Raw genomic sequence first — 23186 nt, 5'->3', positions numbered from 1 at the left:
CTGAAGATGTAAAATTCGCCTTTTTGGTCAATTACTGTTAAAAGGGCATCCTTGTGAGATGTTGCGAGCGAATCACGTGCTCAAACTTTTGGAAATTTCATGTAGGCCTAGAATGATAATAATCATATAGATATTATTTACCCAGGGAAGCCACTTCAGTTCTGAAAACTGTTCTCCGAGCTATTATTATTTTTTACAAGAATGCTTAGAATGTCCAGTTTTCAGGTTGGAAAATCGGAAAATTTTGGCTCACGTTTCTCGCTCGCATCAAGTATTGTTTATTGAGGAACTCATTCTATTCCTGGGTACAAAAAAATACAAAATGTCCAGTTTTCAGGTGGAATGTCACAAATTTTAAGCTTGCGGTTTGCGCTCTCATTATTTAGTTCGTGAGATGTATATTCTATTCATGAGTCACTAAATGCAGTCCTTAAAAGATTACTTAGTAGAAGCCTGTTGCATAAAACTTTATACCTGAGAAAACTCTGGAAAAACTGAAAACTAAGGTTAGTCTGATTTCCGCCATTGACTTTAGCACAGGGCAAAAACTCCGGTAAAACAACCTGAATTTTCTCAGCTGAAAAGTTTTATGCAACGGGCCCCAGGTCAGTATATAAACAAATTACAGCTCGCCCTCGAGTTAATTCTTTAGAAAGATACACATCTTTCACACGATTAAAAAAACTGCTCAGAATGTTTGAGTTCACGTCTTGTTACATGAAATGTCTATTAGTTTGAGCTTGCGATTCGCGCTTTCAACATCTCACAAGGATCATTATTATAGTATTATTTTTATTACCAGCAGAAGCTGTTATTAAAACTGACATCCCCTCCAATACAAATCCTATTATCTAGAGGTTACTCGCACGCGACCAACACACTTGATCCCCTGCATTTTTAAACCATTTGCTTAGGCAGCAATTGCTCAGATAAAATCGAAATTAGCCTATGCTTGATCAGGGCGCCTATTCTTAATGAAATACATGCCTTTGGCCACAACACATGCATGTATCATCGATCGTCATTGCATAATAGTGTAATCTTGTAATGACAACACCGTTTTTGTTACCATAATGAATAATTTTTCATTTTCGGAAATACGAACCTTATTTAATTTTCGGAATTACGAACCTTATTTCGTTTTCGGATTGACGAACCTTCGGAATCACGAACCTTCGGAATTACGAACCTTCGGAAATACGAACCTTCGGAATAACCGAACCTTCGGAATTACGAAGCTTCGGAATTACGAATGTATGCGACCATTATAACCCTTGATTAATATTCATACTTTAAATTTCATGCCTATGGCATATGATATTTTGGGCATGAAAGCCAGCAATTTTTAGCATATTTGGGTACACTTTGAACCATATTTCCCCTTTTCTCTCAGTCATCCAAAAGGAGGGTAAAACACTGAAAATTTATTAATTAATATTTACAACTGCCTCATCCACAGAGTCATCATAATGGACCAACAAGGACTCGATTCAGGCCCCCGCTATTTCAGCGTGTGGGACTACGTCGTCTTCGGAGCGATGCTTTTCGTGTCCGCGTCCATCGGTGTGTACTCTGCTTGCTCCGGCGGGAAGCAAAAGACGGCCGACGAATTCCTAGTGGGTAATCGAAAAATGGGTATTTTCCCTGTTGCGATGTCCCTGGCGGTGAGCTATATATCTGCAATAGCTGTAATATCAATGCCTGGTGAGATCTACGTATATGGGACTATGTTTTCCTGGATGATGGTGACAGGTGCCCTAGGAGATGTCTTGTTTTGTCGCCTTTTCCTACCCATTTTCCTTAGAATAAACGTCATTAGTATTTATGAGGTGAGCAACTATCTTTCTTATTGTGTTGAAATTGTAAATAGTGACGGAGAGGAAGGGAGGAGAAGATTGAAAGAAGAAGATGAAGGAGGAGGAGGGGTAGGAGAAGACGAAGAAGAAGAAAAGAAGAAGATGAAAAAGGAGGAGGAGAAGAAGAAGACGATGAAGAAGAAAAAGAAAGTAAAGACCCCCCAAAAAAAATAATGAATAAATAAAAAATAAAAAATAAAACCGATACAAAGACGAAAATGAGAGAAAAATACCTTATCGTCAGTCCCTATTCATAGAGCGCTAACAATAAACAACTGGTATATTCAAAGACTTTTTTGTAAATAGTTTTAATTTAGGTTCTTCTCATTTTAAATTGTCTTAATTGACAAGTCAAATGCAGTGTTATGGTTGTACATTCATTCTATATTTCCCTCAGTAAATAAAGGTAGCAAAATAATTATTTCATGTTAATATCTTTCTTTCTCACAGTTTTTTGAAATGCGTTTCAACAAAGCTTTACGACTGATAACAAACATAGCTTTTTCATCTTTTACGGTATGTGTACACTTCATAAAAGTTTAGTTAAACTTAATTGGCAGTAGAGGACCACAGACGTATGGTGGCCCTGAAGGGACATCTCATATTGACCAAATCGCGAATATTCACGACGAAATTCACGACGTCGCCAATTTCGTCGTCAATTTGAATATTCACGACGAAATTCACGACGTCGCCAACTTCGTCGCCAATTTGAATATTGACGACGAAATTCACGACGAAATTCACGACGTCGTGAATTTCTTTTGCTTGCCTGGGCGGTATGCGGGTTGAAACCAATTCGCCTGCTGCTAATTCGTCCACTCACAACAGGGTCTACATTCATTTCGTATAATGCAAGTCTGTCCATTAACTTTTCGCCTAACAACCATGGTCCAATAACCATTTGGTCCAGTCATCACTTCGTCTTATCACCAGTTCGTCTTTGACCATTTCGTCTCATAAATAGTTGGTCTAATATCAAATTTATTTTCCTTAATTTCGCCCAATCGGATAGCAGTGGACATCGTTCTGTTTCAACCTGCATACCGCCCAGGCAAGCAAAAGAAATTCACGACGTCGTGAATTTCGTCGTGAATAATTCGCGACGAAATTTGGACGAAATTGGCGACGGAATTCACGATGTCTTAAATTTCGTCACCAATTTCTTCGTGAATATTCAAATTGACGACGAAATCCAGGACGAAATTGGCGACGTCGTGAATATTCGCGATTTGGTCTATATGCGATGTCCCTTCAGGGCCACCATAAAATACATGTTTATTGTCATTGAGTATACAGCCGACCGCCCTGCACAGGTTCTTTTCGGATTCGATTCTGTAAACCATAAACAGTTACCAATACATACAATGCACATTATGATCTGAGATTGAACTGCTTCACAGGTTACCAGTATGTAAAATAAGAATGAAATTATGAACGTTTTTTTAAAGGATGATGAAATAGGCCAAACTTGCATGTTTGGTTGCCAACATGCATTGCGAGCTTTCTGCGGGTGTATTTTAGTATGTGGCATCGTGATTGTCTTTTACTAACAAGCTATATATTTCGTGATTAACCGGCGTGCAAAATATCAAAGAGATGACCCTTTATCCTGTACAATAGACGGCGCGTTTTTATAAAGGTAATCAAACGTGGTAGCGCGTCGTGACGCTAGTAAACGTTTCAAGCCCAATTATTGGATTTTAGAAAATTATAAGACTTTTTTCCATGTCTGACGCACGCTTAGGAGATAAGATAACGTACGATTTTTTTCTATATCGACCAGCTCTAGGGGTATGAGAGTACACATGATATTTACAATCAATATTTACATTGATTTAGGCTACAATGAATATTTACAACATCATCGAACATGCAAAGCATATAGAACCAATGATTATGGGTCAATAATTGGGATAGCAATAACTCCATTAATACAAGGTTCATGCCTTTAAAAATGTGGAAAGTGCAGAATACGGATAACAAATGCTACTATATGCTATTTTTTCATTATCATTTTTCTTTGTTCGCCTCTTGCTTGGGTTTGTTGACAAAGTGTAACATATTTATGTTTTACACATTTATTGTTTTCGGAATGTAAGTGAACGCGAGGACATCGTTACTGGGTTCAAGGGTGTAGGCTTGTTTGAGCATTGAGAGGTGCACTAAAGTAGTATGGTGGGGGATCTTGGGGGGGGGGGTGAAACTACAGTTTGGAAAAAATCAGCTGTTGAAAGCAAAAAAAAAATTGGTACAAATTTCGTTGTGTTTGCTAGTGTAGGAACTCCTCTGCCAGAGCGGGAGGTGGCACGTACCCCCAGCCTACGCCATTGGAGCTAGCCGCCATCGGGATCTCTGGCGATCAGTTTGCGCTCAACAAATTGCCACTATTATCATCACCATTGATATTATTGTCATTATCATTATTTTCATCATTATCATTATAATCATTATCATTTATACTGTTATTATAGTTAGACCATTATTATCATTATTTTGGCTATTATTATTATCATTATTATTAGTATTATTAGTAGTAATAGAAGTAGTAATAGTAGTAGTAGTAGTAGTAGTAGTAGTAGTAGAAGAAGAAGAACAGTTATTCTTTTTCCATTTCCCTCTGTATATTTCATTTTGTTCGTAAGATCGTCAATGTGTAATCATACGCTCATTTTGATTTTCGCCTTACCATACTTGTCACCGTACAGCTGTTCTATTTGGGATCTGTGGTCTACACACCTGCGATAGTGTTGAATGCAGGTATGTCATCTTCATTTTCTTTGTGTGCTAGTGTTTTAAACTGCACACCTCTCAATTTAAAGCAAATTCCAACTGACTGCCTTGTACATGTGACTACTTAAAATAAACAATAACCAACTACTGAAAACTTGCCAAGTGCGTTACCCATAATGCATTTTCGTTTGTAGTGTAATCGTGTGATTGAGACCCACATTAATAATGGAATTATTTGGATGGCGCAATGTATATGTTGCCGAACATCTAGCTAAATGAATAATTACCCCCTCAAAATATTTTAGTTTCAATGTAAAAAGGGGGGAAAGAATAGCTAACAAACAATTATTACCCCCTCAAAAAAAAATGCAACGTGTTACTTCAATTAATATCCCTTTTATTTTGTTTTTTTCATTTGGTTGCCATAGTTACTGGGTTTGATCTGTGGACATGTATTCTGTTGACTGGAGTAGTGTGTATATTTTATACATCAGTGGTAAGCATCCAGGAGTATTTTACAAATAAGAGTAATTTGCGTGGTGCAAATATATAACAGTCAGACTGCAGGTCCCAAGAAAGTGGCTTCTTTAATCCAAGTGATATTCATGACTTGAGTTGTTTTGCATATTTAATGAGCTTGATGCGGACCAAAACACCTCTTTTTATTCGGTCATTGCTGCTCTAATTGTGCAATTTCATGTTCGAATTTCGAATTTCATGAATTTGCCACCATTGTAAAGAAAAAGAATAATTCTTTCAGGTCATGTGTTTGGATTTATTCAAAGATTTTGTAATATAGGTTAAAATTTTGATCTAAAATATGCTACAAAATAAAAATTTTCACCTGACAAAAGCTGCTATTTTCACACTTTATGTTTGAGCTCAAATGATTTTCATATCAGGATAAAGCTGAATATGTATGCTATAAAATTATATAGGTTTCAAAATAAGATTTGGTTTAATCGGGTCAAGATCACACTTTTCATTTGCCAAGTTCATAAAGCAGTTTGAAAACAAGAATACTGCACTCTGATTGGTCAAAGAGACCACCCAGTGGCAAATTCCAACTGTTCCAGTGCCTGGGTTCGTGGGAAGGTCACACTTCCCATGTGGTAATCTCCTCAAATACCGCGCGCCTGTTGTTCTGTGAACCTTATCCAGCCAATCAGGACTCTGGATTTCATGCAAGTACAAAATTTCAGAAATCTCGTCTTGTACCTTGGTGGGAAAAGTGTGATCTTGACCCGATTAAAAGGTGCCGCATATCAAGTGTGGCATTGTGAGAAAGTACAGAAGCTCAGCTTTATGGTGATATAGATATCATTGAAGCTCAAAATAAAAAGTTTTGCGCAATTTGCAAAAGAAAACGGAGGAAGAAAATTCAGTTTTGAGGCACACTTTCAGGCCAGAAATGTACTTATTTAACAAAATATTGTATACAAAAGAAATGACCAATATGAAAGAGTAACTTTTACTCTATCTGATGGTGCAATAATATTTCCTTTAACTTGAAGTTAAAACAGGTAAATTCTTAGAGAAAAAAATCTCACGAATCACGAGATTTTGCAAGGAGGATTCAGTCACGAGATGATTTGGATGAATCTGGCCTTTTTGCTCATTAGCATAGGGACCTGCGGTCTGACTGATATATATATATATATTAACTATAATTTTCATTCGTCGTGAGGACGAATTAGGTGATCTGTCTCTAATTTGCATGCTCACGGATACAATCACCATGTATATTGAGATCAATATGATCATCATGATGAAAACTAAACTTTTCTCATGAAAAGAATGTGTTGAATGCTCTTGAATAAGAGGGGAAATGAGAAAGCTGTGTGAGAAAGTAAAAATGTCAAACACATGGTACATCTTATATTAAAAGGGATTTTAATATCTTTTATTATTATTACCCCGGGATTAGCTCTAGCATGCATTAAAGGAATCAATCCTGGCGGATACCAATTCAGCTCAATTGGGTTGAGTGCAGCATAGTGTAGATTTTTTTTTACGGAAGGAAAACACACCGTGGTTGGGATTCGTATTACACAGATCGGTATTACGCTTTAAAGAATGATTCCCAATCATATATATGAATAGATATATATGAATAGATATATATAAATAAATATATACACACACACACACACACACACACACATATATATATATATATATATATATATATACATATATATATGATTGGGAATCATTTATCATGTGTGAAATTATACGTGCACAACAGCATTTGGCAATTCTTTTATTCAAATAAGTTGTGAAAGGAATGGATGAAGATAACAATTGCGGCTTGTCATTGTTCATTACCTACCCACACCCGACAAAGGAAATTATAATTGATATAGTGTCGAAAATCTGTTTATCCTACGGTCAGTCGGATCGGGGTCGTCCTTGCCACTAACCCGTCTCTGCGGTCTGGTGGTTAAGGCACCGGCGTTCAAAGCTGGTGGCCTGGGATCGATTCCCGGCAGAAGCATTTTTTCGGCGTTTCCATTTTTGTTTTCCAAAAAAGGGCAGATAGCTCTGGAGAACCTTGATTTAAGCTACGCCAACCATTGTTCTCTTCATCCATTTCTTTCACACAATATCTAAATAAAAGAGTTGCCAAAGCTGTAGTACGTGACTAACATCACACTTTTATATATATAAATATACATCTTGTATATGTGCAGGGTGGTTTGAAGGCAGTTGTGTGGACAGACACCGTCCAAGGAATCATCATGATCGTCGGTGTCGTCGCCCTGATCATCAAAGGCACCATGGTGGTCGGCGGTCTCGACAAAGTTTGGCAAATTGCTGAACAGGGCGATCGGATCCAGTTTCTCGAGTAAAGATTTTTTTTGCCAAATTTACCAACTCCCCATTTGAGATGATTAACATACTAATTTGTGTTATTAAATGATTAACTTATTTAATCATTTGCATTAATTTAAGTACATGTACATTAATTGCGTTCATTTATTAATTGATATAATCAAGCAATCACCTTTTTAACTTTTAAATTCGATTTAAAAGTTTTGCCATAGATTTATCTAATCACATATTTTCTCCTGAATTTGATATGATTATTTGTTGTCATTAAAAATATTATTTTGATAATTATTATCATCATTATTACTATTATCATCATTATCATAATAGCTATCATTATCATTGTCAACCATTATTTTTGGTTTATCCATTATTGAATGAATTTCTTTTTTAATCATTTATGTATAGTGCTCAGTAATAAATATCTATGATCTATTTGATTAACCATCTATTCAAATAAATAAATTGCGTAAATACGAACTGCCTTTGTCATTCTTATTTTTAGCATATTATATGCACCTGGTCGTATTCTTATATCAGTTTTGATTTTTGAATTTTGATGTAACTTTTTAACCTTTTTGGAATCTGATGTAAAACAGTATTTTTATACAAATCTTGTGTTTTTCTGAATAAATATATTTCAATAAAATAAATAAATTAAAAAAATATATACAATTATTGTTGCAGTGGGATGGGTTTAATTTAAATGTCCAATTGCAACCGTCTCCTTTCTTCCCCAGAACCAGAGATTGTAACGACAATTTCTCAGCCAACATTGTGCTAAAAAAGAGATGTACTGTAGGCTGCTGTGTAAATTTTCGTTTAACTGTTATTTAGGGGGAACCCAGATCCGAGGATCCTATATACACTGTGGACTATGTTAATAGGAAGTACTATTAACGGGGCAAGACCAAACCAAGTAGAGGTTCAACGCCTTATTGCCTGTGGAACCAAGACCAGGGCCATACAGTAAGTAACTTCCAAGCATTGAGCAGGTGAAACAAGGCGTATGGGCAACAATTTACACGCTGCATCGGCTTTTTCATTGCGCGTAAACGCGATTAACTTGCATCGGCTCTCGATGCAGAATCGGCAATTTTGCACCACCAAAGTAGTAGGTTCAGAACCACGTGCCGATGCAGAATCTGCTTTTTTTCTACGTGTAAACAGAAAGCCGATTCTGCATCGGCAATTCAAGCGCATTTCATTTACTGTACCATTATGACGTACTTGTGAGCGCATGGATTCACCGTTGTCTTTATTATGGCAGCGTGCAGCGTGTAAACGCGGTGCAAGATAAACCCAAAAGCCGATTCTGCATCGACTCGCGGTTCTGAACCAAAAGCCGATTACATGTAAACAGGGTAAGTGTGAGGTAGTAGTATTTCCATCATTTTTTTACTGCCAACTCTCTGCATAGAAATGTTTTAAATCCTCACCAAAAAAGATGAATAAATAAATATAAAGATAGATAAATAAAAGAAATCAATGAAAAAATATGATATTAGAAGACAGAAACAGGCAATAAATAAAAATCATAGTAAATAATAAATCACTGCTTAATGTATTATTGTATTGGTTACTAAAATATTTGGCTTTATGATTATATTAAAATCGTTTGCAACATAGATGCCGAACAGAAAAAAAATGTTGAAATTTTGTTCATGTGTAAGCCCCCCAAATGAATAGTTCACCTGAAAACAACATTTTTTTTTCTTGTTTCGAAAAAAAAATCGTTTTCTTTTCATGTCTGTAGGGCCTTGTTCCTCGCGGTCCTCTTCAAGGGGATAATATTTGCTTTGTGCATACTCTCTGGATTGGTAATGTACGCCTACTACGTAAACTGTGACCCATGGAAATCGAAGGTCGTCTCGTCACGTGACCAGGTATATAATTCATAACATAAACTATCGGGTAGATAGGTTCTTTTTGGTGAAAATAAGATCTCTTTAACAATTACAGAAATCGATACACTTGTTTACATCTTTATCCGTAGGTCTAAGTTCAGTTCCTATCATTTAGAGCTTATCTGCATGTGATTTAATCGCCACCTCTTATATTGAAATTTCATTTTCCCCATAAACTTCTTTCCAGAATCGAATTTCGTTTTTTTCCCCTTCGTTATTTATTTATTTATTATTATTATTTTTTTTTTATAGATAATGCCTCTCTTTGTGATGGAGTTGTTTGCCAAGTTACCCGGAATGCCTGGTGTATTTTTATCATCAGTTGTCAGTGCTTCTCTGAGGTAGGTTATAACCACATGCTAACTGATATACAATTCGATTCTAAGTTCTCTTTATTTCATAAAAATGCACAAGTATATAAGAGGACAAGAATATATATATTATTCTGCAATTTAATTCAATGTAAAAAGGGAAAAGAAAGCATGTTAAAGAAGAAAAAAAAGAAAATAAATAGAAAGAAAAGAAAAAAATGCAAGAAAAAGACAAATTGATTAAAAGTGGAAGTTAATCTTGATGATATGTTGGTTTAGGGAAAATAAAAATCTTAAACAAGATCAAAGTGCGAAGGAAGGTTTAATGAAAATCTATCTGAGAATAAATAGAATAATGATTTATGTATGTGTATAAATATATATATATATATATATATATATATATATACATATATATATATATACACACACACACTCTTCCACACTTTAAAAAAAAAAGTGCGCACCTAGTTACCAACAATGAATATAGCATTTCCATTTATTTGAAAGCAGAATAAAAGAGCATTGTAGATTAAATGCCTTGCTCACGGGCATAGGTGCCGCGGCCGGGGATCGAACTCCGGACACACACACACCCACCCACACACACACACACACACACACACACACACATATATATATATATATATAAATATTAAGAGTATATTTAACCTACAGTATATCACATGACGAATGAAATTTAAAAAATGAAATTAATAGCCCCGATATTCTTTGAAGGTTATTCATAATACCATGTCCTGTAACCCTCGGGCAATAAGTGATTTAGGGTTAGGGAAGAAATCCCTCTGACAACCATGTCGTTGCACGAAAAAAGGCACTATGTTGGAGAAAAAAATTGCGCCAGTTGAAACATGTTGCTGTGTATACAAAATGGAACTGTTCAAAAATTGAATAGTCTAGTTTCGGATTGTTCTTGTTTTACTCTCGTAATCCGTAGAACGATAATACCAAAAACAGACAAAAATATTGAAGAAACCAAAACGTAGATAAATTATTTAACATTTAAATGTCATCCATTTCTGCAGCACGCTATCGTCTGGAGTAAATGCACTGGCAGCTGTCACGGCAGAAGATGGCGTGAAAGCAATATGGCCGAATATTAGTGAGCGAAACTACGCCAGAGTCGCCAAGATATTAGGTAGAGTACAACGATTGTGATTTTTCATAATGAACTTCTCTAAAAGATGATGTATATATATATATATGTATGTATATATATCTTCTAATATTCATTATTTCCCGCGCTGCAAATTGACGTTCATAATGTATTTTCATCAGTTAAAGATAAATGCAACTTGTGGTAACGATCTCAAAATGACTTCGAACAGAATCAACAAAATAAGCACTCAGGTGTTTCATTGTAAAAATAATGAAAAAAATATGCCGAATGGCTCAAGTGAAGAAAAAAAAGGTGCAATTGCTAAAAAAAAAAAAACGCAAAGAATTCCATAAATGTCGGGTATTTTCGAAGCTGCCCACCAATACAGAGTCACTGTCCCAAAATCGAATACTTCATATATTCCAAGCATGGACCTACTATTAGGTCCATGTTCCAAGGACGGCGAGGCTGTGGAATTCTCCCCTCCAATACATTCCCTTTAGCTCCCAACATGGAAATAGTTAAGAATAGTATAGGGTTAATTCGTATTTAATTAGCTGGATGTAAAATCTTGTACTTTTCATTTAAGTATAGTTTTTACGTGGCAGTCATGTGCCACTTTTTATCATCTTATGATGGCAACATCAGGCCCAAAAAACAATCGCATATAAAAATAATATTAATAATACACTGTCCCACATATGCATTTTTGTGTTAGTGATTATCAGAATTACCAGTGTTTAGCTAAGATTTCATAATTTCACAAAGCTGATTCTATTTCAATGTACCAAATCTAAACCTATAACAATATAGTGGTAATTAGTAATGAAGGTTTTTTTTATCGGATTTGTTTAAAACCGAATTCTACGAACAGATGCAGACTGATATTCACTGTTTTTTGTGTTTAAAAGAAATTGGACATGTAAAGGTGAGCTTCGCTTACTTTTAAACAACTTATTACCCGTTAGAAATAATCGTTTTAAATGAAGTATTGCTGACAAAACACATTTGTAGCACTTTTCTTACGTTCGGAGCAGTGGCATATCTAGGGAAGGGCAAGGGAAGCACGTGCCCGGGCGTCAATTTCATGGGGGCTCATAAAAGGGAAAGGGGGCGCAAATAAAGAAAAGAAAACGAGGAATGAACAGAAAAAGCTTTGTTTTTGCATAAAGAATAGGCAAACTTAAGGGAAAAAAGGGCAGAAAAGGAATACCACTGGTAATGCAGTTTCCAACTCAATTAGAAATTAAAATTGCATGTTTTTTAATGAATATCGTGCCATTTTTTATTAGTGATATATAGTACACTTATTCTTTTCAAGAATCAAATAGTCCTTAGAGTATTTATTTGTCAAACGCATATTATAACTGTTCATGTCTGCGGGTTAGCATTTTGATAATTTACCCTTCGTTCTTACAAACACTTCTGAAATACACATTTAATTTTCTGGTTTAATTGTCCTTAAATTATCATCACTGATTTGATAAGGAAGATACAAACCCTCTTTATTAGTATTATTTTTCTTTCTACAAATAATCGTCCCCTTTAATGAGAGGTTATGCATTAAAAAAATGTCTCGCGCTTCTCACTCGCATTACCATGTTGAGATACATATAGGAAGTTTATGTATTCATCGGAAGACCTCATTCAGGTGAGAATATTAAAAAAAATCAGTTCATCGATTGTGCCTGCATTAATAGCTTAGTTAGATCCTCACTTGTGCTTCGTGTTCGGCTGTTATCATAGTTTGTTTAGGAATTTCAGTCTTAAGATCTTAATGTTGAAAAAAAGAGGCTCGCGCTTCGCCCTTAATTGTATTAAGTCACTTTATCTAATGAGATCCCTACCACAATTTATGCATGATTTTCTAAACAGGCTTTTTTTTAAGGTTTCCTTTTCAGGTCCGACGATAAAAAAAATGTCAGCTCGCGCTTCGCGCTCGCATTCATTGATAAGTTAGATATGAATCGTGTTAAGATTACAAAAAAAAAACAACAAAGAATAATGAAAAAAAAATCGCACTCGCAATGATATTATGTATAATAAATTTGAAAGGGGTGCGACTTTAACCATTGTCCCCGGCGCTGTTTGACCAAGAATAGCTTCTGGTTAGGAGTGTTGTGATGTACTCTTTTAGCGTCAAAACTCATGTGAATTTTTTTTCTTATATTAATCAATACCGATAAAAACACGGATATAACAAAGAAAATCGCCTTTTGGTGTATATTAAAATGTTGCCTAATTGAAATAGATATAGTATGGACAGGAGAGGTTCAAGTTTAAAATACCTTTTTGCAAGAGAAGTAGAAAATAATATGATTACAACCAAAGAAAATGTTAAATATATTGTGATGTTCAGTTGACTACAGTTATGACATGTGTGATGAATTATGAATAAGTCCCTCGCTTAGAGGGGGAAAATATGGTGGCATTTAACTTTGATTTTCAAGACATTCTCATTAAATAAGTGTTTCCTGTGAATACTGTCTTTTACCTTTAATTACAAGAAAATTTTGCACGGCCAGATACAATTGTTTGTATGTGTTATTTGTTACAAAGTTTTAGAATACATAACTTTTTCTCTATTTTATTACAGCTCTTGTGTACGGCATATTGGCAATTGGCTTTTCTTTTTGTATTAGTTTCATGCAGTCCGGAATCTTACAGGTATGCAGACAGTAACTAATTGCCTTACAACGTTTATTTACATTTTCTACGTCATGGTGTGCTATCCGGTTCCGCGTCATCTAATTCGATATACCGAATCGTGCGAGGGCGTTAGTCAATGCTAATTTACATTCATCTGGTTAACCTTAGGTGGCGATTCTTATTTTGCTTGTAGAATTGAACCATTTTGTTAGGTCATATTACCCAATACTTCGTTAAAGGGTAGGGGGGGGGGCTACGAATGTACACAAAATTCAATAGCGCACCGTGACGTGATAAAGTAAATAAACTTTGCAAGCCGTAAACAACAGGCCACACCTTTGAATTTATGACGTAATCTGTAAATGCAAAAGAGCTTATCTAATTTATAATCACGCTCCTCTCTGAAAGAAGTGAGATTTTCCTCTCTTTTTTTTTGGGGGGGGGGTATTTTACCCCATTTTGAGTGAAATTGTAGTAAAAGATTTCATAGGGAGTTATAATGCACAAAACAAATGAATGTATCACTTTAAAGTCACCTACAAATGGGTTAGAGAATATCCAAAAATGATATTCATGTATTTTACTTGATTATGGTAATTAGAATTTATTCACACTGATTCATCTGTGAATTACGAATGATAAGAAAGGCTCCCACTTGCTTAATTTGCTTTAGGTAGGCCGCCTATCCTTATTTGTATATTTTCAATTGATTTACTTATTATGATGCCACTTCTGTAACCTTATTTTTTATAAACAAATTGATAATTCATGCATATTCGTGTATACTACACAGTTTATATGGGGAGTAGAAATTATACGGTCGCCGCAGAATTTCCACGTCCAGTTCAGTCACGAATGTTATATCTTGGTCACATTTGTTCTACGGCGGCCGTACGGCGAGTCGAAAACAGCCGTTTTAACATATTTTGTCCAACTATACAGGTGGTTTGAATTAAAATTAATAAAACGGCTGTTTTCGACTCGCCGTACGGCCGCTGTAGAGCAAATGTGACCAAGGTATTAGGGTCGCTGCATGGAGTATTTTTAAATTTATTGAGACAGAAATTCTTCGGCTGCCGTATGTCCTTGAAATGTTGACGCACTCCCGCACAGTCTGTGGGCCAGGAGAGAGCAAAAGTGCGCCAAAACTGGTTTTTGGTCATGAAACAAATTTTGATTTTTTTTTCATGTTCTAACCAAAGATAAGAACCTGTTAAATGTCTCCATACAATATTTCTCCATGAAATTGATCATTAGTTGCCCATTTTATTCAATATTACCGGAAAAATGACCCTTTACGGCTACCGCATGTGTAAATGACACGTTTTTAGATATTTCACTATTTTAACAAAACGGATTGCTTAATTTATTTTTTATTGACGTTACTTTTTGATGAATCATTGTTTTAAGTGATCGGAAATTTTCAAGATAAAGTGATTATCTCTTCAAAGGTAAATTTGGACGAAACCATTTGACAATGGGGGGGGGGGGGGGGGTTCTAGCAATTCTTTTTATGATCATTTCTTTTACAAATTGCTGTAGATTGCTGCGTTGTAAATATCATGACGGTCTTTGTTATAGTTCAGGCTTTACATTGATATCAAATTTGGCTGCATATACCTGCATTTTCTGGAGATATAACAAGTTTTCCAACCACATGTTCGCCGTATTTATCACAAAAATCGTTCCAAGTTAGTGTCCCATTATGCGCGTGCCGAACGTTGCGGGTGACATTAACCAAACTCCGCGTCGCGTGCTGGGAGAGAAAGAGAGAGAGAGAGAGTGGGAGGGGGTGTCCGTTCAAGTGTCTGGCTCTTGTGACTGGTATCTGACTAAAATATTTTCGTTAAAGGGGAATCCAGCATTGGCCATAAAATGTTATGTTGGGAAGGAGAAAAATAAATTAAACAGAATGGTGAAAGTTTGAAAAAAATCGGACAAGCAATGAGAAAGTTATAGTTGCTTTAAAATTGAGATCACTAATACTAAGTAGATTTGAAATTGGCAACTGTGTAAGTAAATTATGACAAGGGGCAAGGACAACTTTCCCATAGGCCATGTACTTTATTATCAGGGATTTGTGGTTTTCTCCTAAGTACCCTTTCCCCTGGGGCAGTAATCTAATTATAACCCAGGTAGTATATTGTAGTATGTCCTCATGAAAGAAAAATATAATTTGAAATAAAACTTTTGGGAAAAATGACATTTTAGCCATAATATGTAATGGAGTACATGGAAGAATAGTCCTTGCCTTACATCACTATGACATCCCATATGCGGCCAATTTGAAGTCTCCATGGGTATAGTGATTACCAATATTTACAACTTTTAAAAATTCATAACTTTCTTGTTGTTTGTCCAATATTGTTCAAACTTTCACTTATCAACTTGTCTGATTTTTCTTTTCCTTATAAAAACAAGTTTTTATTTGGGTTGGATTCCCCTTTAAACATACGTAAAGACAAGCTTTCATTCCCACTTCAACTAACTATATAATGATACATGTAGCACAACTTCATTTTGATTTCAAACTGTTCCATACCGTGTTCCATATCTGACAAGATTCCCGGATAACATTATGAATTTGTTTGGATGTTCATAAACCAAGTAGGGGCTATTGTATATCGACACAAGGCTAGGGATGTGATAGGTCTCATGCAGTTTTCTGCCAAAATATGAAAATGTGCATGGACAGAGATGGGATATACGTGGGCTCTATATATGTATAAGTTGCATTATCCTTTTTATCCCCCCAAAAAGGTTTGTAACTTCACATATACGTATGAATTCGTTTATCCCTTGGCTCATTCTAAATTTGCTATAAATTATTGTTAGTATCGATCAAGAAGGAAGTGTATATTATCATTTTTAGGATTGTTTGGTGTGTGACTCTCATTGACTTTATATGTATTCCACAGACTAATGGTAACAGGTGACATTGTGATTAGTAGCAAGTTTTTAAGAATACCACAATCACAGCCTCTTCCCCCTGATGATCAAAGTATGCCAAAAGATCCTCTCACCAAAGACATAGTTGGTGAGATAGCAGAGAGAGATTTTGTATACGCCGTTCTTGGTGTAATAGGTAGGCCTTGTAGGGCCTTGTACTTATTAACCTTCCGATGACCCGGCCTCTATTATTTACCATTGGAATAATTATTTTAAAGATTTCATTGTCCACTTCTGGTATCAATCCATTTTAATTCATATAGGTGTGGTTGATCGTTGTTCCCAGGGAATGAAAATACTCATTTGATTTTTTTTTTACAATTTCACTTTGAATTTTACAATTCCGGATTCGTGGTAGGGTGCCCTCTTCAAGCGATACTCTAGTCACCAATATTGAGTTGTTTGTACCCCGAGCACAGACTATTTTTCTTTGTTTGCCTGTTTGTGTGTTTGCTGTTTGCTAATATGCTTAATTATTGCTGAAATTTCTCTAAAACTAGTTTCTAAAAATTTGAAACTTATTGTAGAATTAGAAACATGTAATTTCTTCTCAAATGTTAACACCCAATCAGACAACAGTATTTTAACGACGTCATCAATATTTGAAAATACTTTCATTGAATTCTACGGGTGAAATCACCCCTATCTACCAAATTAAATCGTACAAATGTGTAAATAATGGGTTTTGGCGCACTTTAGGTTCATTCTGGCCCACTGTGGGCCGCTGCAGAGTAACCCTGCCGCGACCGTAATTTTTTTAACAAATACTTCGCCAGATGCAAGTAGGAATAGCAAGGCACCCTCATGGCGGCGGCAGGAGGGTATGTACAGTGAGTATACAATGAGTGGCTTCACACTCATCATGCTATTTTACAGTAGAAATGAAATTTCCGAAACCTTTCAAAGTGTCGCACCATGCTTGCAAAGCAGAAAAAGGGAAAAAGAGGGAAGGGAACATCATTCGAGTCCAGGGCAGCCGCATGGCCACTGTACGCTCAACGTACGGCCGCCGTAATCCGTTCTACGTAATGGATGCGGCTGGTCTAATTACTACGGCAAGCATAAAAATATTTGTTTTTTAAATGTTATAAATCCGCGTTATAATTTTTCTGCCACCCCTACGGCCTGTAAAAATGAATCAGTCTTACGTTGACACTGCGGCCTCTTCATAAAATCTCGCGAATTTAGGTATTTACATCCGTCGTACGCCCACAGTAAGCATGGAATTTGTTTGTGTGTGTGTTTTTTTCTCAACACAGTTTACCATCAGTATTGTCGGGGTGATCTCTGGCGGGTTTCTTGGTATCTTTATCTTAGCTGTATTCGTGCATCGTTGTAATTCAAAGGTTCGTATAAGCTACATTTTTGTTGCAATAAATTGTTATCTTGAGATTCTCCTTCTTTGTTTTAGCCAATATAATGTGATATAGAATCATAGCGACAACTTTTTTAGGATGCACTGTGAGGGGTACTTTTGGTGCGAGATTTTGTCGTCGGTTCCAGAGTTAGTAACTCCTTAACATTTCAATCATCTCTGATCCATGCGATTGTGAAAGAGCTACAGTTGAAGAAACGATGAGAATCGATCTGAGCTTGCTAGTTGTATACTAGGGTAGCGCTGAAAACAACTGACTGTACATAAAAAATCAAAGTTGTCAGCGATGATTAAACGGTCATCGCTGACCATTTTTGTGAAATTCGTAGTTTTGATTGGCTCAGAAGCTATGACCTCTGACTGTCGCTGTGGTCGGAGTAAGACGACTTGTCATTGCTGACAACTTTCATGACCCCCCCCCCCCATGTCAGCAGGCTCTGTTGATATTAGGTCGTGGGCACGTCAAGTAACATTTTATTTTGAACGAAAGAGTAAATTTGTTGTTTAGCCTTATTTGATCGAATTTTGGGGCCATGTGTTTGTGTTTTCTTTAACCGATCCATCCTCCACTGATGACCAAGAACCCTTACTTATTTTTCGTGTTTCTAGGGGGCTGTTGCTGGGTTCGTAGCCAGTTTCATTGTCATGGTTTGGATCAAGGTAGGATCAATCATATACCCCTCATCAAGGGGCCAACTGCCTTTATCGGTTGAAGGTTGTCCAGTACCCAATGGCACATACACGACCTACACCAGCCCAACCACAGAATGGACTACGGCAACACTCCCAGGCTCAACCCAGGAACCAATTTCGGAGGAATTGTAAGTACGTCGGGTTTTAGACAGCTGGCAGCCGTCTGTTTCGAGGAGTTTTTAAACATTTTTTTAATGTTTTAATTTCTCCTCGTCCACAGACGGCTCGATAGCGTATCCCCGCCATTAGGGGAGGTACAACGCAAAATCCCCCCGGCGGGGCTCATCGATTTATTTCTTAATTTCAAAACGATATATAAAAAGAAACTTACCAAAATGCAGCTTGTTATTTCCTCTTGGCATTAATTGGCATTAAAGTGGTAAAACATCAATTCGAAAGGAACAAAAACAGTGACTTTCCTCGGCTGTCGTGTAGCTCCCAATTCACTCGTTCCTCCGAAGTCGATAATGTACACAAACATATGAGGTGGGATGAACTTCCGGGTCAACTGCTTATCGAAACCATTGGCCAATCAGATCATCTCTTTTCCGTCAGGCTGTAGAAAATACAGAAAGATCTTAAATTCTGCAGATGTCAACGGGTCATCAGCAGCACACCAGGGATCACAAGTGTTTCGGCCATTTGAGTGCTGTACACCTCCCCCTGGCTGGCCAGTGCTATGCTGGAATACCCTGGACAGCACCCCCATTGACACCTAAGTAATCTTGTCCAGAAAGCACTACACTGCCTTCTGAATAACCCAAGCCCAGCCCGTCTCGGCTGCCCCACACATTCTCCTCACCCACTTCTCCCCTTCCCTACCACTGAACCCCATTGCTCGGATCCACCTCCTTGCAGAGACACCCGCAAACCCCCTGCACCCAACCTCGACTGTATGTACCTCTGCTCCCCATCCATTCTGCTCACACTCCTGCTTCAGACTAGCATACTTATCCATTTTCCTCTCCCTCGCCTCTTCTATCCTCGTCTCCCACGGCACCGTCAACTCAACCGTCAACTCAATATTAATATTCTTTTCCTTTTCAACGTTTCCTCGCGCTTGCCAAGGCATATGTGTGACGTAAAGGTCATGGGGCGGAGTCTAACTTTCGCCGGCCACTTTTTCATGAATAATTCATTACCAAGATGGCTGCCCACTCTCCGAGTCGCAAGTGTCAACTTTAGAGACAATCCTCTGAATGCCAGTTTCAAAGCGGGAATTTAGAGTAAGAAACTGTCGTTACTTAGTCGTTACTTAAACATTATCACCTAAAGGTGCATATGAATGCACTGTTTGTGTAAAATATCACGGTATTGAGGAGAAAAACAAGAAATTAGCCGTGGTCATTGAGCCCCCGTACAGACGACGGTTTAACTTCGGTCTATGTATTTGGTGAGTGAAGCCAACGAAGTTCAGCTGAACAACCAACATAACAGAGACCGAAGCTTTTGGTCTAGTCGGGTTTTAGACTCTTGGTTTTCTTTTTAAGTATTCAAAGGAGTTGTGACTCATGCACTTCATTTTTTAATTCAATTTTCATTAATGTACAGTCAAACCTGTGTAAGTGGCCACCTGCCTATAGTGATCACTAGAACTGATTCCCATGGAGGCAGATTGTGTGTATTAGAACCTGTCTATAGCAGTCACCTTGCTATAAAGGCCTCATTTGTGTTTTCATCTGGTGGTCACTAAAGACAGGTGTCACTGTATGTATTATGAATTAGTAAATTCCGGTATGAGAACTGTCTGTGTATATGTTTACACATATTTAGTGCGGGGGGGGGGGTAAACTACAACCTAGTGGATCCCCCGTTTAACACCTTTTAAGCATGTTGAATGGCGACTTTGGGGATTTAAGTGTGTCTTCTCTCATCCCTCCATGAATGAATTAGCTAAGGCGGAGTACATGTACATGCTTAAGTGTATTGGGTTTCTAATATTCAATAAACAAAAAAAAACATTTCGACAGTCCCTCTCTATCTCTCTCTTTCCAGGCCAGCAATTACCAACTTGTATCATATTTCATTCCTTTACTATGGACTCATCGGAACCATAGTGTGTATCATCACAGCAATGATTGTCAGTTATCTAACAGGTAATAGTAATGGTAATGATAAAATAATACTACTACTAATAAGAAGAAGAATAACGATACTTATAATATGGACCATTTATTAAGCGTAGATACTACAGTGCGTATCAAAAAAGGTTACACTTAGAAAAAATCATGTAAAATTATACATTTGTAATGTCCTGAAATTTTTTCCACATTCATTGTAAAATTGGTACAGATTCATTAAGCAAATGACAATATAACTGTCCGCTTGAGTGAGCACCACTTACTTTTGAAAAGTTAGTGAAAAATGATTTGCGCAGAATTTTGAAATAGTTTTGCGAATAAAAGTAGACTTTAATCATGAATAATACGTGGAATTTAGCTAGTAAAATTTATTTGAAGATATATTTTACATTTTTCAATTTGTTTCTTTGCCCAAACCACTTCGAGGAGTACATTGCGCCCCACCCCACTCCCCCTCACACCGAGGCCAATGTGACGATATTTGCTTTACAATGAGCTGTAATTTACACATTTAAAATGGTTAGGCTTGATTTTCATTTTTGTTAATCATTGTCGAGCTTGGGAAAAGTGTGGAGAAACAAGTATTAAATGAAAAATTAAATGGAAACCCACTTTAAATGAAAAAACTTTGTGAAAAAATGCTAAAGATGTCTGGTATAAACGTTCGTTCAGATTCAGTTATGTCCTCAGATCCAGCTGGAACAAAAAGGGTGAAGGTTGTGTTTACTAAGTGTTGAAATTTCAATTTGGGTGGCAAAATTGTTAGCAAATGCTTGAATGTATCTGTTTTATTTCAATTGACTAAAAGTGCAAGGGAAATGTATGAGAAATGTTTCGCAGGGTAAGTTTGACTCGCCCTTTTCCCTTCACACATGGTACAAACGAGCATTTCTGCGCAGATTTCTGTGAGCTTTAAAAAATGGATAGTGCTCACTCAAGTGTAGCATTCTGTCAAAACTTTTACTTTTATTGGATATATGAGACCCAAACCTAAGATTATATGTGAAAAATTACTCACACGTTGTATATTTATTAATTCCCAGCGCTTTTTCAAAGTGTAAACTTTTTTTGAAGCGCACTGTTTATCAATATACTCTACTGCACTTTACATTTTGTATCATAATCATTATTAACATGATTACTACGGCTGTAGCAAGGCAGCCATTGAGGTGATCAGATAATCAATGAATTTCTTCCTATCGGGTATTCATTCGCCTCGCCTGGGTTGAGTGCAGCACAATTCGGATAATTTTCTTACCGAGAACGCACGCCGTGATGGGAATCGAACCCACGACCTACATATTTAAAGACAAGAGTCGTAACCACTAGACCACGACACCCACATGGTAAACCCCTAGCAAATGAATGTCCGATTACTCAAAAGATACATTTTCAGATATTTCTTTTCTGAATTCACTTTATTTTGATATGTCGGAAGGTTTCCAAGACCCCGAGTTGATTGATAATCGCCTGAAGAATCACTTGACAGACGCCCTCTTCTGTTGTTTCCCCGGAAGTCTCAAACGGCGCATGCGCTGTGGATTTGACAAGATCAGCTATGGAGAGGTATGATTAATTTCTCAATAGTTTTACATTTACATTATTTTTGCACACGAGTATAACCTCATACTAATATCTCGTGTGGATTTGACGGTAATGGGGGTTAATGTAAGTGGTGGCTGCACACACGCATGTTGTTGTGTGGGTAGGTATCGCCATTAAGATCGGAATCTACTGCACCGCTGACTCTCTTCTTTTGTCTATTGTATTGTTGTCGTGTTGGTTAATTTGGTTTGCTACAGCTGATTCCTGTAAATGTCACGTGACGCGCATTCATGGAATCAGCTCTTAAGGATTAACTAATATGTGTGTGTTGTATAAAGTTACCTTTGGGACAACATCCTGCAATTACATGAATGAAATGGTGACTTTTGTCACTCCCCTTCCTATTAAGTCAAACGATTAAGTCACAGGCTCTTTGCCATTTTTACCACTTAAAAGAAATATGGTATCTCTCTTTCCATACGCAGGATGATAAATTACCAGTCGTTCAGGAAGAAATGACAGAGGTCTACACCAAGAAAGATGAGTTGGATCATATTGATGATCACGACAACGAATCCATTAATCATATTAATGGGCATGCAAGACCAACCACAAATACAATGGATGCCATCTAGAAATGGGAAAACATAGCCCAATGATATGAGTGTAGCATTCATTAAAGAAGTATCGTTACTAACGACCTCACAGTGATTTCACACGACCTGCCTTACCCGGCAATCATTGGGGAGGGGGGGGGTCCCTCAATTTTCAAGGCCGGTGACCCCCCCCCAAAAAAAAAAAAGGAGGGACTTTTGGGGAGGTAATTACTCTTAGAAACTTTTTCATACAGTTTGCCACCGGTCCAAAAAGTAGACGTGATGGAAATAGACTCTTAAAATTCGTCAAAGATAACAGTGCAAAAAAGGAGTGTTTGCCACTTTTGGGCCGTCAATAGACGCCTTAAATGAACAAGGGGTTTTGTGATTTGCATGTCATGCTGTTAGTTGATTTCAACGCGCGCAGAACTAATTACATGAAGGACATGAACGTCACTGTAGCTTGATGCATGCATTATTCAATTCAATTTCAATTTATTTCATTCAAAATTAAAAACAATTACCAGGTAAAAGAATAT

At 36.9% G+C, this 23186-nt stretch overlaps 1 protein-coding gene across 1 annotated transcript; it reads left to right on the top strand.

Moving 5' to 3' along the window:
• The first annotated feature begins 1469 nt into the window (after window positions 1-1469).
• LOC121416761 (sodium-coupled monocarboxylate transporter 1-like) lies at window positions 1470-22799 on the top strand. Its single transcript, XM_041610218.1, has 15 exons — window positions 1470-1829; window positions 2307-2372; window positions 4565-4616; window positions 5018-5085; window positions 7283-7437; window positions 8259-8390; window positions 9178-9307; window positions 9581-9669; window positions 10686-10798; window positions 13356-13437; window positions 17628-17703; window positions 18342-18553; window positions 20421-20521; window positions 21945-22072; window positions 22537-22799. The coding sequence occupies exons 1-15, from the start codon at window positions 1470-1472 to the stop codon at window positions 22684-22686; spliced, it is 1914 nt and encodes a 637-aa protein (XP_041466152.1). The 3' UTR covers window positions 22687-22799.
• The last annotated feature ends 387 nt before the right edge of the window (window positions 22800-23186 follow it).

The sequence above is a fragment of the Lytechinus variegatus genome, chromosome 6 (genome assembly GCF_018143015.1).
Source record: "Lytechinus variegatus isolate NC3 chromosome 6, Lvar_3.0, whole genome shotgun sequence".
NCBI lineage: Eukaryota > Metazoa > Echinodermata > Echinoidea > Temnopleuroida > Toxopneustidae > Lytechinus > Lytechinus variegatus.
This window is presented reverse-complemented; position numbering and strand designations above follow the sequence as displayed.